Genomic DNA, 15,071 nt, shown 5'->3' on the forward strand with positions numbered 1-15,071 from the left:
GACCGACAACCTCCCACCCCAGCAGGATGGCCAGAACCTTGGGAAAGCCAGGAGGAGCCCAATTTGCAAAATTCAAAGCCCACTGAATTCATTCTCCGGAAACTTGGCCCGTCCAGTCCACTGGCAGATGCCCACCACCCCTGCCGCCCAGATTGCTTTATCCCACAGACCAAAGCCACCAGCTCCTCATTCTGGTCAGATGGACAGCAAGTACCCAAGAAACAAGGTCAAGGAAAGAGAGAGACACAGGAAGAGTTCTTTATTGTACATTGGAGAAATAGCCCTGTGTGCGGGTTCAAGGTGCAACATACAGAATGTGGAACCAAGAAAAGAAGGAACTGAGGGTGGGGACCCCTTGAGGTCCAAAGTTGCAAACAAACCGAAAAAAAAAAAAGATGGTAAAAGATTCCTCACGCAAGAGGCATTTTTTTTTGCAAATACCATGCAAACAGGCAACTGGCGAGCCTTAAGAGAACCCCTATAAACAACAGGAGCGACGACGCTCCGGGCATTCCTGTACAAGGACTCAGAGCACAGGGAAAAAGAAACCAAAATGCCTTTTGGCGTTTCAGGATATTTGGCACTCTTGTGATTACATTTGATTTTTTTGTTTTTTACAGTTCATTAAAGAGAATAAAGTGACACACTGTTTGGGAAGGAAAGAGGGGGCTCACACAACAGACTCCAGGGGAGGTTAGAAAATACTCAAGCATTATTTTTGTCTTTTTTTTTTTCTCTCTGACATATAAAACATGTTGTTGGAGTTTAACCTGGGCAAAAAGCTTTACTGCAACAAGGACACAAGCTGCACAGTTCACCTCTTTAAAATAAGACACGGATTCTCCTCCGGCGCCGGTCCATAGAAAACTTCCCCTCTGCTCCGAAACACATCTCCGAGAACTCCAGAAGGTGACCCAAGAAAGACGGTTTCTACAGAGATCGTTTTTCCCCGATTTTCTTTCATACATCCAAGAATAAACAACATTTTAAAAAAATAATAAAACTGGACAGCATGTCACATCCAAGTGCACAGGATCATTTTTGCAAGATTAAATCATGTAAACATTGGGAACAGCCAAATCAGCAGAGACCGCAAGCACCTTCAAGTACTCGGTGCTGCTTCAGGAAGTGGTTCAAACTCCAGATCTATAATTGCACAATATTTACCATATATAAAAAGAAACAGGTATTGATTTTGACAAATAGCTGCAACTGAGACTTTTTTCTTTATATGTGTGTATATAGTGATTTTTATGTCGGCTTTTTTTTAACTTTTATTTTTGTAGAGGAGCCCAGAGCCTTCGCCTCCTCCTCCTCTTCCCCCTCCTCCTCCTCCCACCTCAGCTGTCTCCCGGCCTGACATGAGACACAGGTTGTTGATTTCATCGTAGGTAGCAATCTAATAATAAATTTCAAAGTGCTTTCTCCTCCTCACGCTTTTGCCAATAACTGTTACGGCCCGCCACTCTTCTTTTTCTTTCCCTCAACTCATTGTCTTTGGGGCAGTTAGACACCAGGAGGTGCCTTGTCGGTCATATTTTTCAGCACGTCATCAATCCTATCATCTTCAATAACAACTGCAAAAAATAAAAAAGGAGGGGGAGAGACATGTGAGAGAGCTTGGGCCTAGCCAGGGGTCTCAGACGTTTGGTCTATGTTCACTAGGGGGATGCAGTGGAGAGCGAGGAAGGAGAGCTGGCTGCTCCACGCAGGGCAGGGCGAACAGCTCCACCGTCCTCGGTTCCTATTCAGGGGTCCCTTCCCTGCCTAGCTCTGAACTGCCCTAACGCCTAACCCGCGGGTTCTAGCTGGATTCTAAGAAAAAACCAGCAAGAGGAGACATCCCCGCGGCCAGCTGCAGCCCGGGTGCACTATGGCCCTCAGTGGCCAGGCTGCACCCCTGTGCTTTCCCAGCCCGGTGCATCCATCTACCAAGAAGTATCCGAGGCCAAGAAGAGAGGAGAGGAAGCTGAGCTCTTCAGGTCACTGGTGCCGATGGACCAGGCCAGGCCGGGATCAGAGAGAAGCTGGGAGTCAGGAAGGGAGGCTGGGATCGGTTCCCACGCCGATCCACCGCTGGAGAGTTCAGGCCTGGCCTCCGGCGGGTGTCCCCCTCCTGCTCGCCTTCTCTGCACCCGGGGCCGGTGGCCTCCGCCCCTTCGCTCTCGGTGCCACCGCAGAGGGCAGAACCTCCCTTCGCTGCCGCCTGGGGCTCTGTCTCGGGCCGTCTCTTCTGTCAATCTCCAGCCTCCACTTAGCCTTTCTCAGTCCCTCTAAAGCCACGGGATGATCCTGTCCAGGACTCTGGGTCTCTACGCGAGGATCTCTGTCGGTCACCCTGATTGTTGCAGCTGCCTCAGTCGTCCTTCCTAGACTTGAGTCCCCGGCTTGCCGTCGCTCCCAGTACAGCTCCCTAGCTGGAGCTTTGTCTCCGGCTCTCAGCCCACCTCGGTCCCCCGGGTTATCTCCTTCCTTCACCTCGGCGCCCTAGTCTCTGCCTCTGGGTATCTCTAGGGCTTTTCCAACTCCAATCGCCCAGACTAGGCTAACCTTCTCCCCTCTGGCAAGTAACTGTGAAGAGCCTGTTCGCCCCCTCGTCTTCCCCAAAGCCCCCACGCAGACCCCTAAGGATCCCCGGGACCCCCTCCCCCAGGGTGGCAGAGCAGAGCGAGTGCAGCTGCGACTCCACTGCGCAAAAAGGGGGAGGGGGTGTGAAATCTAAAAGCAAACTTTGGTGCGGTTGAGGACGCGGGTATAAAAACCTTGGGTATAAAACCCTGCTACTAGAGGCCACCACGCCCCCGGGTGACCCCGCGGTTGGCCGGGACAGATGGGACGCGCGCCCGAGGCCCGATCCAGCTTCCGCCGCAGGAGGGATCCCTAGATCCTGCAGGAGGTCCCCTGTGGTCGGGGGACCCCTGCGCCCCCGCCAGGCCGCAACACCAGCACCGCAGGGGGTAAGGGGCGGAGAACTCACCGCGCTTGCTCCGGCCGATCTGGCCCAGCTTGGGCGGCCGCTTGTTCTGCCCGGCGCCGAAGAAGTTGTTGGTGTCCTGCAGGCGGCACGAGAAGATCTGGCCCACGTCGCCGCCGTCGCCGTAGGGGCTCAGCTTCTCGTCGCCGTAGGGCAGCACCTCCGACATGGTCGCGTCCGGGGGCTCCGAGGCGGCACCTCCTCCGCCCGCGTCCCCGCCCGCGGTGGACAGGGTCAGCGGCGCTGGGGCCGGGGATGGCCGGCCGGGGACGGCCCTCGGGGCTGCCGCGGCGCTGGGGCCGGCGAGAGGCCGGGGGACACCGCTTGGGGCAGGAGCGCGCAGCCCGCGCGAGCGACCCAGCGAGCGCCCGCAGCTGAGCTGCGCTGCGCTCGGGCTCCGCGCGCGAGTGGCGGCTGCTCCGGCGGCGGCGGGCAGGACTCACATCCTCGGCGCGCTCGGGCGCGGGGCGGGGGCCGAGCCGGGCGGGGCCTCGACGCGCGGGGAGGAGGGTGTCCCTGCGAGCCCGGAGGGCGCGGGACCGAGGGGGGCGCACCCCGGGGAGCGCGCGGGCCGGTCCTGCCGCGGGTGCGGGCGGCGGCAGTGACTCGGGGACTGGAGAGCTGCTGCAAGCGGCCGAGGGGGAGGGGAGCGAGGAGGAGGGAGGGCAGGGGGTGGAAACCCGGAGGGAGGGGGGGAGGGAAGAAACCGAGAGGGCGACAGGGAGAAAAACAGAAAGACAGAGGGAGGCAGGGGGAGCCGCGGGAGGGGGTGAGGAAGGAGAGAGAAAAGAAAAGAGGGGGGGAGACTAGATCTGGATCAGAGAGGCAGAGCAGAGAAGCGTGAGGAGGGAGAAACAGAGGGTCGGAGAGGAAAGGAGAAGGGAGTAAAGAGGGGAAGAGGGAGGCAGGGACGGAGGAGCAGCCTGCAAGCTGCGAGCAGAATGCCGGCCCAGGCTGGAAGCGAGGCGCTGGAGGAGGGCGGGAGGAGGGGACCCGTGGGCCCCGGGGAGAGATCCCTGAAAGCCAAGCGACGTCACGGGGCCGCGCCGGACCGCGGCTGGCTTCCTGCCCCCGCCCCCTGTCCCCTCCGTCCCGCCCGCGCCGAGGGGCCCCGGTGCGCCCCGCCCCTCTCGGCCCGCGCCCCTCCCGCGCGGTGTTTACCCGACCCGGAGCCTATGCGCGCCGACTCGGCGGGCTGTGACTCCCGAGGGGAACCCGAAGCTGCAGGAGGGGAGGGGACCCAGGACGCACAAGCCGGGAAAGGACGCGGATGCTAACCTCCCTGGAGGCCAGTTGCAGAGGCCGAAGATCCCAGCGCACCGGGGCGACCCGTGGGTACGCCTCTCCCTCCCCCCCCCCATCACACTTGTGCCCCACTTAGACCCTGCCAGGCATCCCTAATACCTCACTCTATGCCCCCGTGCCCACGGATCTACCAGAAAGGCCTTTTCCTCACTTCTTGCCCTTCTGTGCTGGGCCTTAGCTCCCCCGGGACAAAAAAGAGGGGTGGAGAGGGTCAGCCCCGCCTCCCGCAGGGTAGGGAGAGCCTCATTAGGCTGGGCTTGCCGGGGATGCCCGGCTCCTAATGCCCTTTGACTCCACTGGGGACGTCCCGGGCCTCCGGCCCTCTGCCCTCCGGGACCTCCCTTACAGCAACAAAATTAATAAAACCCTGGGGAGAGCCTGCGGCCTCAAAACCAGAAGCGTGCTCCTGCACCCTGAGAGGGAGACCCGGGCAGCCCTAGAGGCCTGGGAGGCGCATCTGTCAGCCAGATGGTAACTCCAAGGGAGCAAGGTGCGTGAGGAGCGCTCATTACCCTCGCCTAGCCTGGAGCACCTGCTCTCCCGGTGGAGACCAGACCGGCTCAGCAGAGCTGCCCTAACCCCAGGGATAGGTAACCAGCCCAAGGTCAGCAGCCTGCTGGAGGAGGCAGGGCCAGGAAGCTAATCCTTGTCCCCAGGTTCCTAGCTCACCTAGCTGCGGGGGGGGGGGGGGCGGTTTGTCCCACAAGTGTCAAAAGAACTCCTTAAGGTTCTCTCCTAACATCTAGAACTCCAGTGGGTGGGACTGAAGGAAAGGGAGACCGTTTGATGCTCTTAGATTTGGAAGAGGGGCTGCTGAGAAAACTGAGCTTAATTCCCCCCCCCCAAAAAAAAAACCTCTTAAAGGGATGGCTGGTTTCCAAAGGCCAGACCCCAGGAAGAGAGGAGGAGGTGCCAGATGGAATAAGTCTGACCTCTAGGTTCCAGCCTGATCTGAAATCCCAACCCTGCTGTTCCCTAGCAGTGAGGGAAGTGATCTATCCTCTAGAACCCCAGTACCGCCGGCCCAGCTGCCAGTGTGCCCCTCAGGACAGTTAAAGAGGGAGGAAGTGAAGTCAGATTCCTGAGGTAGGGCTGTTAGTGGAAGCGGTAGGCAAACAAGAAGAAATGGCTCCCTTTGTGAGCCGGGGCTGATCTTTAGCCACCTGAGCTGGGAAGCCTCCCTAGATATCACCCAGCCCAAGCCTGTAGTTGACTCATAGAAAACCAAAGCTAAGAGGGACTGGGCTTGGCCTGATCCCCATGGCTTGTCAGTGGCAGGAGCAGCAGGTCCCCCTCCACAAAGCAGTGGTCTCCAATCACTAAGGCTCTTCTGAGAGTCTGCTCTGAGGTTAGCTCTGAAGCCAAGGCCTAGCCTGCAGGGTGATGTAAACTTACAAGCAACTCTTACATTGGTGCTAGGCTTTCTGGTTTTGCCCCAAAGCGCTTTTCACATCCATTTATTGCCCTCATGTCTCGAAATAAGTGAGGTAGAAAGAGGAGAGGCTGCATCTCTGTTAACTGGTGGAGCCGGAAAAGGGTGAGTAGCTTGGCCAAGGTCACGATCAGGAGAAGGGCCTCCTTTCTCACCACAGAACAACACAACGCAATTTACAAGTTAAGTACCTACTGGGGCCCCACTGTGTCAGATAAAAAGTCACACAGAGCCGAGAAATGTCTACACAGACAGTGAGGGAGAGGAGACAGCAATTCCAAACGTCAGTCAGCCATTATGTTTACCTTGCCTTGGACAAATAAGGTTGAAGGTGGCAGCCCCCATGCTCCCAACTCAGCCCCCACCCCTTTCAGGAAACATACATGGCTCCTAAGCACATGGGCACTGACAGTCTGAAAAGTATCTCTAAGGGCTGGGAGTGTAGCTCGGTGATAGAACACTTGCCTAATTATTCACGACGGATGCCCCGGGTGCTAGCTCCAATCCTCCTGAAAAACATCTCTGGTGGTTTTAGGTTGTTATCTTTGAAAACTCAGCCTCCAGAAGAGGACAGGGCTGGGAGGGTGGTGTGTTGCTGCTCAGGTAGCTGGAGGTTAAATGATCCGCCCAAGGTAACACGGAAGTTCTGCAAGGGAAAATGAGAGTGCAGGGGTGGTTATCTGCCTCCATCCTTCCTGGCTGCCTACATCGCTCAAACTTTGGCCTTCTGTTTCTCTAGTCTTTGGTTGGGCTACTCTCTAGCCTGAGTCAACACCTGTCTTGGACACTCCATTTCTAGAGGAGTCTCCACTCCAGAGGCCCACAGCTGTACCAAAGATACCAGACCCTGGGGGCAGCAGAAAGCAAGGTAGAGATAAAGACCACCCTCCTCCATGACCAGAAAAAAAAAAAAGGTGCTGTTGCATAGTCTAGGGCCATCAAGTTCAAATCCCTGTTCTGTCACTTCCCAAGCTGGCGATCCAGTCACCTCCCTGCGCCTCAGTTTCCTCTCCTATCGCTTAGTTTAAATATAAATTTGCCCACGGGTTCTTGTGTTCAATGTTTGATCCCCAGCTGGTCTCACTATTTCAGAAGATTCTGGACGCTTTAGGGGGTAGAGTGTAGCTGAAGGAAGTAAGTCACTGGGGACATGGCTTTTGAAGGTGTTCTCTGGTCCCCAGTTCCCTTTCTCACTGATTCTGGCTCCCATGATGTGACTGTCCTCTACCACATAGCTCCTGCCACTCTAGGAGCTGAGAGCCAACTGGCCATGGGCTGAACCCTCTGGAGCTGTGAGCTGAAATAATTCATAATTCCTCTCCATATGCTGTGCCTGTCCAGCATTTTGTCACAACAATGCGTGTTGCCCTGTCAGCTGGTAAAAACCTGTTAGACTCAGTGGTCTCCTCTATGAGAGAAGACCATGCACACATCATGCCTGGCACATAGTAGGCCCTCAATAAATATGGTTGAAAGCAAGTGACTTTCTTTGTGGCTTTGTTTGTTTGTCTGTGTTTTTTGAGACAGGGTCTCACTGTGTAGCCCTGGCTGTTCTGGAACTCAGAGATCTTCCTCCTGAGTGCTGGGATTAAAAGTTTGTGCCACTTATCTTGGCAGCTTTTTGTTTTTATTTTTTTAAAACAGGATCTTACTTTGTAGCTCAGGCTGGCTGAAGCTGCTGCCTCAGCTTCCTGAGTGCTGGGGTTGTAGGGGAACATTTACAGTTTTATTTGTGTGTGTGTATGTGTGTGTGTGTGTGTGTGTGTGTGTGTGTGTGTGTGTGTGTGTGTGTTTTATTAAAGTGCTTCCCACTCTAGTCTCTGATGCTAACCATAAACTGGGAAACTTGGGGGTGAGAAGAGCCCCCCCCCACTTCTCACCAGAAGTGGAAGCTTCCTTTCCGTTCTCCCAGATGTGAAGAAGAGGGCTGGGACTCTGAAGCCCTCGACTTGATCTCCATTACCCGTAGAGTGGGTTGGGGAGGTACCAAATCCCAAGTAGACAAAAACTGCCTGAAGCATAGGCAGGGGCTGCAGAGCCTCATTTCAACTTCCTCTTAGCTCTCACCTGAAATCTCTTCACTAGGTCTAGACCTTTCTCCGGGTCCTTCCAGCACATTCTACCATTAGAAGTTTGTATCTAAAGCCCCTGCTGTACCCTGAGCACCCAGAACAGGTAAGACACAGGAAGGAGAGTCAGTATAGAGACTCCCTCTGTTCCCATCCCCTCCTGTTTCTGCAGATGGGGAAACTGAGGCACAGACAGCAGCTTCAGAAGGCAATGACAAGAGCAGGGAAGAATGCAGCTGCCACACAGCCTCTGACGACTGGGTCCCCAACACCCACGTGGCAGCTCACAACCCTCTGCAATTCCAGTTCTGGGAAACTCAACGCTGTCTTCGGCCTCCAGGCACACATTTGGGTCACAAACATACAACAACACCCATACACATTCAAACAAACAAAACACCTTGATTTCAATAGGAATGGAGTATAGTAACCAAGGCTACTAAAGAGGAGCCAAAAGAGAAGGTGACCCCTTCCAGCTCAGAGAGACCACAGAGCTCCAACCCCATGCTCCTTTCCGTGCAGCGGCTGCTATCTGCTATGCCCGCATCCTGCTGACCACCCAACACATTTCCACCCCCAGGACCCAGCAAAACAACAGAGATTGTCACCTCCAGCTTACAGATGAGGGCATTCGGGCCAGAAAAGTTAAGTGACAGCCCAAAGCCACCCTGGTAGTGGCAGTTCAAAGCCACCCTGACAATGAAAGGCAGCAGGTTCCTAGTGGGGGCCAAGCTCTCCCATTGCTGGGTGGCAGTGCCTCCCTGAGGATGCCGGGAGTTAGGAAAACAGAGGAGAGCTCTTTCATCTCATACCTCGCCCTAATCAATGAAAGGAATAACTCTCTTCCCAAAATGCAAAATCTTGTGGGCAAGATTTCTAGGAGCCTGCAGTTCCTTCTGTGATGGGTCAGCCTAGAAGCAGCCACTTTAGCATCTCATTAGAGCATCCTCAGGACAACATAGCGTCATTTGGCACTTCCAATCCAGAAGAGGCAGAACCAGCTAAGAAGATTCCTGGGTCCGGGATCAGACCCAAGAGAGCTCAATCCTGACCAGAGAAATAGGATCACTAGCTGCTGAACCCAGACCCCCATACAGAACGCCAATGAACAACAAACTCTCTGGATGCATGCTATAGGACTGCCAGGTGAGAAAGGAGTCCGCTTCATCACAATGAGTCCCGAATGAGGAAGATAGCGGCCATTCCGGCCCACTCCGAGGCACGGAGACTCTGCTTAGGAAGCCAAGGAAGCAGCAGAGCAGCTTCCAGCCCGAGCCCCACCCCCCTCCTCCTTCCTGTGTCACCTAGAGACTGCGCTGCCCTCCCCCCAGCCAGAGTTCCTCTCAGCTATGAAATGAGAGAGACTGAGGGTCAGGCGAAGTACAGATGGAGTCTGTAGCTTAAACCAAGAACAGGGAACAGCTCGGTGCAGCTCCTCGGCCCACAGCCCTTGGGGTCTGCAGAGATGGGTACAAATTCCCTTGTGACCGGAAGAGCTGGTAGCCATGCACCATTAGGGAAGCCCTGCGTGGCAGCCCCTGGGCGGGTATGGTGCAGTGCAGAGAGATACTTTCTGCCCAGGTGAGGAAGACTTAGAGTAATCAACGAATCCTAGAGGCTCAACAGCCTCAGGGAGGAAAACCAATCCAAGCACGGAGAAGGAAGGCAGACGGTACAGTAGAGAAGTGTCTTAGTAACAAGAACACGGAGGGAGTGGAGAAAGGGCAGTTAGAGGCAAGAGGCAGGAAGCACCCAAAAAAAGGGTAAGTACAGGACAGAGGGGATGAGAGCTGGCAAAGAGCCAGGCCGGGGAGAAATAGAATTTCTTCCAGAGAAAAACCAAAAACTGAAATCTGTGTCATAAGGGTTTTTTTTCCCCCCAAGCATCCTTCCCCAGCGTGAAGTCATGCGCATATTTTAAGACGGTTTGATGCATTATGCATACTAGTTGTTGAGTAAGGGAACGATGGCTAGTGTATTTAAAGACTTGAGGGCTTGGGAAACTATAGCGGAAGAAACGCGAGACCTCCCTTCCCCCCAGGACTTTTCTGAGTGTCTACAAATTCTCACATTTGCAGCCAGTGTCCTAGTGAGCTGGGCAAAGAAGGTGGGAAACGGAGAATCTCTGTTTCTTCCTTAGCAAGCTGGGCCAAAGCGGTCCTGGGATCGACAGCCCAGGGTCCTCCCTAGATTCTTCTCTCAGACTTCCGAGGCCTTTTCTCGGGCCTCAGGGTTGAGAAAATTGCACAGGCCTCTGGTCACAACCTGTTTCTCTTCCAAGGGCCCCGGAAGTCCTCAATTATGGGGCCACAGCACCACCTGGTGGTCATGTCAGATGCTGCAGTATGGGAGGACTCGCTAGGGACCTGGGGAAGAGAGGCAAAGCAGAAGAGGATGAATGAATAATCCATTGCAAACTGCGGGCATACTTGAAGTGCCCTCCCAAGCGGCACCTGGCGAAGGAGGGAAGGGCATGAGGAGCAGGTGGATGTTCTCATTTATACCCGCAAGCACACCAAGAGCCTCGTAAACATGTGTTGAGCTCTTCTGTGGCCCCCACGCGCCAGTCTCTACCCAGGGGTAGAAGAATCTGCTTTGAGGGCCCTGATGTGAAGTGATGACCCCGGAAGGCACTGAGGAGGAAAAGTAAAAGCCGTAAAGCCCCTCCCTGCGATGCCCGCCTATGTTACCGGCTCTGCCTTGCCCACTCCAATCAGGGAAGGGAAATGCCAAGTCCCTCGGCTGGCATCTGGAAAACAATAAGGCAGCTGCAGGGAAGTGACTAATGGGCGCTTCGGGGAGCAATTCAGGACATCACGCGTGGAAACTTATCTCATTCAAAATTGTAAGTTAACACTATCTAATTAGAGAGGAAATGTGCTGAGCTCCCCGGCTTTCCGCAAACGCCATTCTGCGGCTGTGGCGCAGCTAGGCCAAAAAGAAGCCCCTTAGCTCCCAGGTGCCCAGCTCACAGGAGAGCCCCCAAACACCTTTTTCCTGTTCTCCATCTTGTGGACATACAAAATGTCTGAGCTAGATGGAGTTCTGGAGAATTCTAACCTAAATTACTCCTTTTATATTTAGAACTGGAGCCCAGAGAGGTTCTGCCACTGGATCAAGATCACAGCAGCCAGGCATGGTTGCTATCACCATTCTGAAGGCTGAGGCAGGAAGGACCTGAGTTCAAGGCCATTCTGGGCCCCATAGTAAGATCCTTTCTCAAGGCAGGGGGAGGGGGGAACCAACCAGCAATGGAGCCAGGACTAGAGAAAACCGATCTTCAAATCTTTATGCTCTCCGTTTGGACCAATTACCACAGGGCCCTGGCTTCCTTGTGCGGAATCCTCAGCAATCTGGGCAAGGCGCTGCACATAATGTCCCTTCTATACAGTTCACCCTCTTGGTGCACAGGCCCTAAAAGAGGCCCTGCCCTCTCACTTGCCAGCCAGGTCACTGTTCTCACCCGTCGTCCAGAGCCCAGCCCCTCCAGGCAGACTTCATCTGTTCCTTTCCCTGGCGTTCATATTGGTCCATGGCGTTTGTGAGGTTAATCTTTATTGTCAACTGGATTGACATCACCTAGGCCAGCGGTTCTCAGCCTTCCTAATGCTGTGACCCTTTAATACAGTTCCTCAGGCTGGGGTGACCCCAACCACAAAATTATTTCCATTGCTGCTTTGTAACTGTAGTTTTGCTACTGTTATGACTTGTACTGTAAATATCTGTGTTTTCCAATGGTCTTAGGGAACCCCACGTGAAATAATTGCTCAGTCCCAAAGGGACCACAACCCATAAGTTGAGAATTGCTGGCTTAGGTGATCTATCCCCTGGGTGTATCTGTGACCCACCCAAATGTTGGTATTGCTATCCCATGGACTGGACTCTTGGACGGACTGGCTTTGGATTGAATATAAAAAGGAGAAAACAAGCTGAGCTTTCACATTTCTCTGCTTTGTAATCTGCCCAGATGTGGGCAAGATGATCGCCATCTTGTCTGTCCTGCTGTGATGGACTGTTTCCCCTCTAACTGTGATCCCGAATCAACCCTTCCTGTGGGCAAGATGATTGGCATCATGCCTGCTCTGCCATAATGGACTGTTTCCCCTCAAACTGTGATCCAGAATCGACCCTTCCCCCTTAAGTTACTTTGTTACAACAGTGAGAAAAGTTACTGATGCAGGAAATCAGTACCAGGAGTGGGGTCGTTGCTGTGATGAGTCCGGCCCTGTGGGCCACAGGCCACTGAACTGGTTTGCAGAAGGAATGTGGAAGAGTCTGGATCTGCAGGCTAGAAATGCCATAGACCACTGTGAAAAGAACTTAAGGGGCCATGGTGATGGAAATCTGGACCACCAAATGGGGAGAGGGGAAAAAAAGACAGCAAAGAGTCAGTTCATGATGGTTCAGAGGTCTTTTGGGAACTCTACTGTGAACTGGGACAGAGGCCATCCATGTTACATTCTGGCTCCTTCTGACCACGTCCTAAGACCCTGAGTGAACATAAAATGAGAGGTAACGAGCTCATTTGTTTTGTGGGGGAAGTTTCAGGACAACTGTTTTCCGTCTGTGCCATGGTTCCTGCTCAATGCTGTCAGTCAGATCCGCAGTGGGAGAACAGAAAGACATGGGAGATGTGTGACTGGGTGAGTGTGCAGAGGAAGCAGATATAACCGGTCAGGAGACTAGTACCAGGAAGAGGATCCTCACTCTGACGGGGGACCACAGGAAGAGTGCTCTGTGAGCAAGACCCCACATGGTAGATTCCAACTATGAAAATTAATGCTTTGGAAGAGAGATTGGATGGAAATGCAGCTAAAAGGGTTTCTTGCCCAAACAACTGTCTGTGGAAGCGTTTTCCCTGGGTCGGCTGTGAAGCACCCAGAGGCCACTGAAGCTGGGGTACAAGAGGGTCCATGTGTATCTCCAGAAGGCAGAAAAGCATATCAGGGTCGTCAGTGTGATGCTGTGTAGACATGCAAAAATGCAAGAGTGCAGGGCCGTAGCAGCTTGCAGCAAAGTTCCAGAAAGTGAGTTAATTCAGCCAGTGTGTGTGGCAGGTTCAGGTTCCCTGTGAGGCCACGAGAAGCCATTGTGTGAAACCATCAAAGTCAAGCCTAAGAGGCAGTGGAGACCCAGGATGCTGGGGATCATGGGACAGGCTGTGTGCTGCAGGTGGCGGAGCTGGAGAGACGGCCACTCCAGCCTTAGGGAGCATAGGATGATGCCATGAGTCCCAGATGTTGGACATGGGTTCCGGAGTTTTGAAACACATCCCTGAGCGTTTCCAGAAAGTCTTCCCTGCAGGAATTTGGTCTTGCTTTGGCATAATCTTTCCTTGTGCTTCTGTTCCTTTCCATATTATTCTCTGTCATATATCAGGATGGAACTCAATTATTTTATAGGGACCCACAGGGGAAGAGATTGTCATAAGTCTTAGAAGAGACAGTAAGTTTGGACTTTTGGATGTTAAGACTTTGGAACTTTTAGAGATTAATTCAATGCATTATGTATTGATGTGGCCATGAGGGGTAAAATGTTCATATAAAGTGATATGTTCAGTGTCAGATTGACAAGGAGTGGACTTGTGATGGTTGTCATTGTCAATTTCTTTGGATATAGAGTCACCTGGGAAACACATCCCTGAGCGTTTCCAGAAAGTTGACCTAAGGAGGGAAGACCCACCCTGGATTGGGAGCCACCATCCTATGGAGAAGGACACCAAGGACCAGCACTGGCTCACCTCTGCTCCCGAATTTGTGAACAAGCCGCCTTGCCTGCTCTACCATGATGGACTTTTTCCTCATAAACTGTGAGCCAAAATGACTCTTTCTTCCTTCAAGTCGTTTTCTATTTGGCATTTGGCTATAGCAACGAGAAAAGTAACCAATAGCATCCCCAGCTAAGAGCTCCGGCACGAGAGAACCGGGCCTCGGTTCAATCCTATTTCTCCTGTGTACTTGGTGGGACATTCCACCCCGTGGGCCTTGCTTTCCTTCTGTGTAAATAAGAATATGATGCAGGCATACCTGCCATATTCCCATAACGTGGCTCAGGCAAGAAGATCAAGAATTCAAGACACACCTGTGCTACACAGCCCTGTGTCAGAAAACAAAAGGGAGGACACACCTTAGCTCCGGGTGAGGACGGGAGAACACCATGTGCTGTGTAAGGGGACCGACAACCTAAAACAGTACTCAGGAGAAGAGCTAAAAGATGAGAGTGTATCTTGGGAATCTTAGATGAGGGACACGAAATCCAGCCCAGAGCAGGAGGAGGATGTGACAGGAGACACTCCAAGCAGTCCCCGGGGCAAGTGGACACCAGTGAGTGGAAGGAAGGACAAGGACTCCGGCGGCTGAGTCTGTATGAGCAAAGGCGAGGACACCATGGTGTGGCTAAGGAGTCAGGGGGATGCCTGATGCCCTCAGGGGCCGGAAGAGGACATCAGCTCTCCTGGAACTGGAGTTAGAGGCGGTGCAGGGCCAGTGTGCAGGTGCTAGGAATCGAACCTGGGTCCTCTGGAGAGCAGCCAGAGCTCTTAACCTCTGAGTCATCTCTTCGGCCCCCCACTATAGTCTAGATGTTCTCTCCCAAACCCACATTGACATAATTAGTGCCATTGTCACGGGATGAAGAGGTGGAACCATCAAAAAGTGAGACCATAAATTTAATAACGCCATTGTGGTGGTGGGGGGAACTAGTTATTGAAATAATTTACTCTCCCTTTCTCTTCTCCTCTCCTCCCTCCCTCTCCCTCCCTCTGCTGTTATCACACAGGATGGAGACCTTCAGCAGGGGTGAGTGCCATGCTCCTGGATTCTCCAGCCTCCAGAGTTGCTGGGAATTCACCTCTGCTCCTCATAAATTACCCAGCCTCAAATTTTCTGCTATAGGACCAGAAAACAGACTAAGAAAATGTCCTTCTGTGGTATCCAATGAGCCAAAGAGCAACATCTCCCGTCCCTGCCGAGTGGGACTCACTCCTTGACAAACAATAGGGATGCACTGAGACATATTCCAGGCCCTTTCAGGACAGAACTGGGTGTCCCTCACTTTACTCCTGCAGGCACGAGGTATACACTGTTCGATGGATGAACAAATGCCCTCCAGTGACATCCAACTCCACATGCCCTCCTGTCCTGCAGGATTCCCCAGCCTCGGAGCCACAGCCCAGCTGGCCCTTCTGAATGACCTGGGATCAGGCTTGTGAAGGTCATGAGATTGGCCTACTTCTTCGTGTTTCTGTTTGCTTTTCAAATGTTCCGCTAGAATTTTGAATGAATTGGCATTC

At 53.4% G+C, this 15,071-nt stretch overlaps 1 protein-coding gene across 1 annotated transcript; it reads right to left on the reverse strand.

The window, feature by feature from the left end:
* Positions 1-242: 242 nt before the first annotated feature.
* On the reverse strand, positions 243-3,254 carry Camk2n1 (calcium/calmodulin dependent protein kinase II inhibitor 1). Its single transcript, XM_085690403.2, has 2 exons — positions 2,978-3,254; positions 243-1,577 (listed from the first exon to the last, which is right to left on the reverse strand). Exons 1-2 carry the CDS (start codon positions 3,141-3,143, stop codon positions 1,507-1,509), a joined length of 237 nt encoding a protein of 78 aa, XP_085546529.1. The 5' UTR covers positions 3,144-3,254; the 3' UTR covers positions 243-1,506.
* Between the last annotated feature and the right edge of the window lie 11,817 nt (positions 3,255-15,071).

Source organism: Myodes glareolus, chromosome 6 (assembly GCF_982192425.1).
Source record: "Myodes glareolus chromosome 6, mMyoGla1.1, whole genome shotgun sequence".
Lineage (NCBI taxonomy): Eukaryota > Metazoa > Chordata > Mammalia > Rodentia > Cricetidae > Myodes > Myodes glareolus.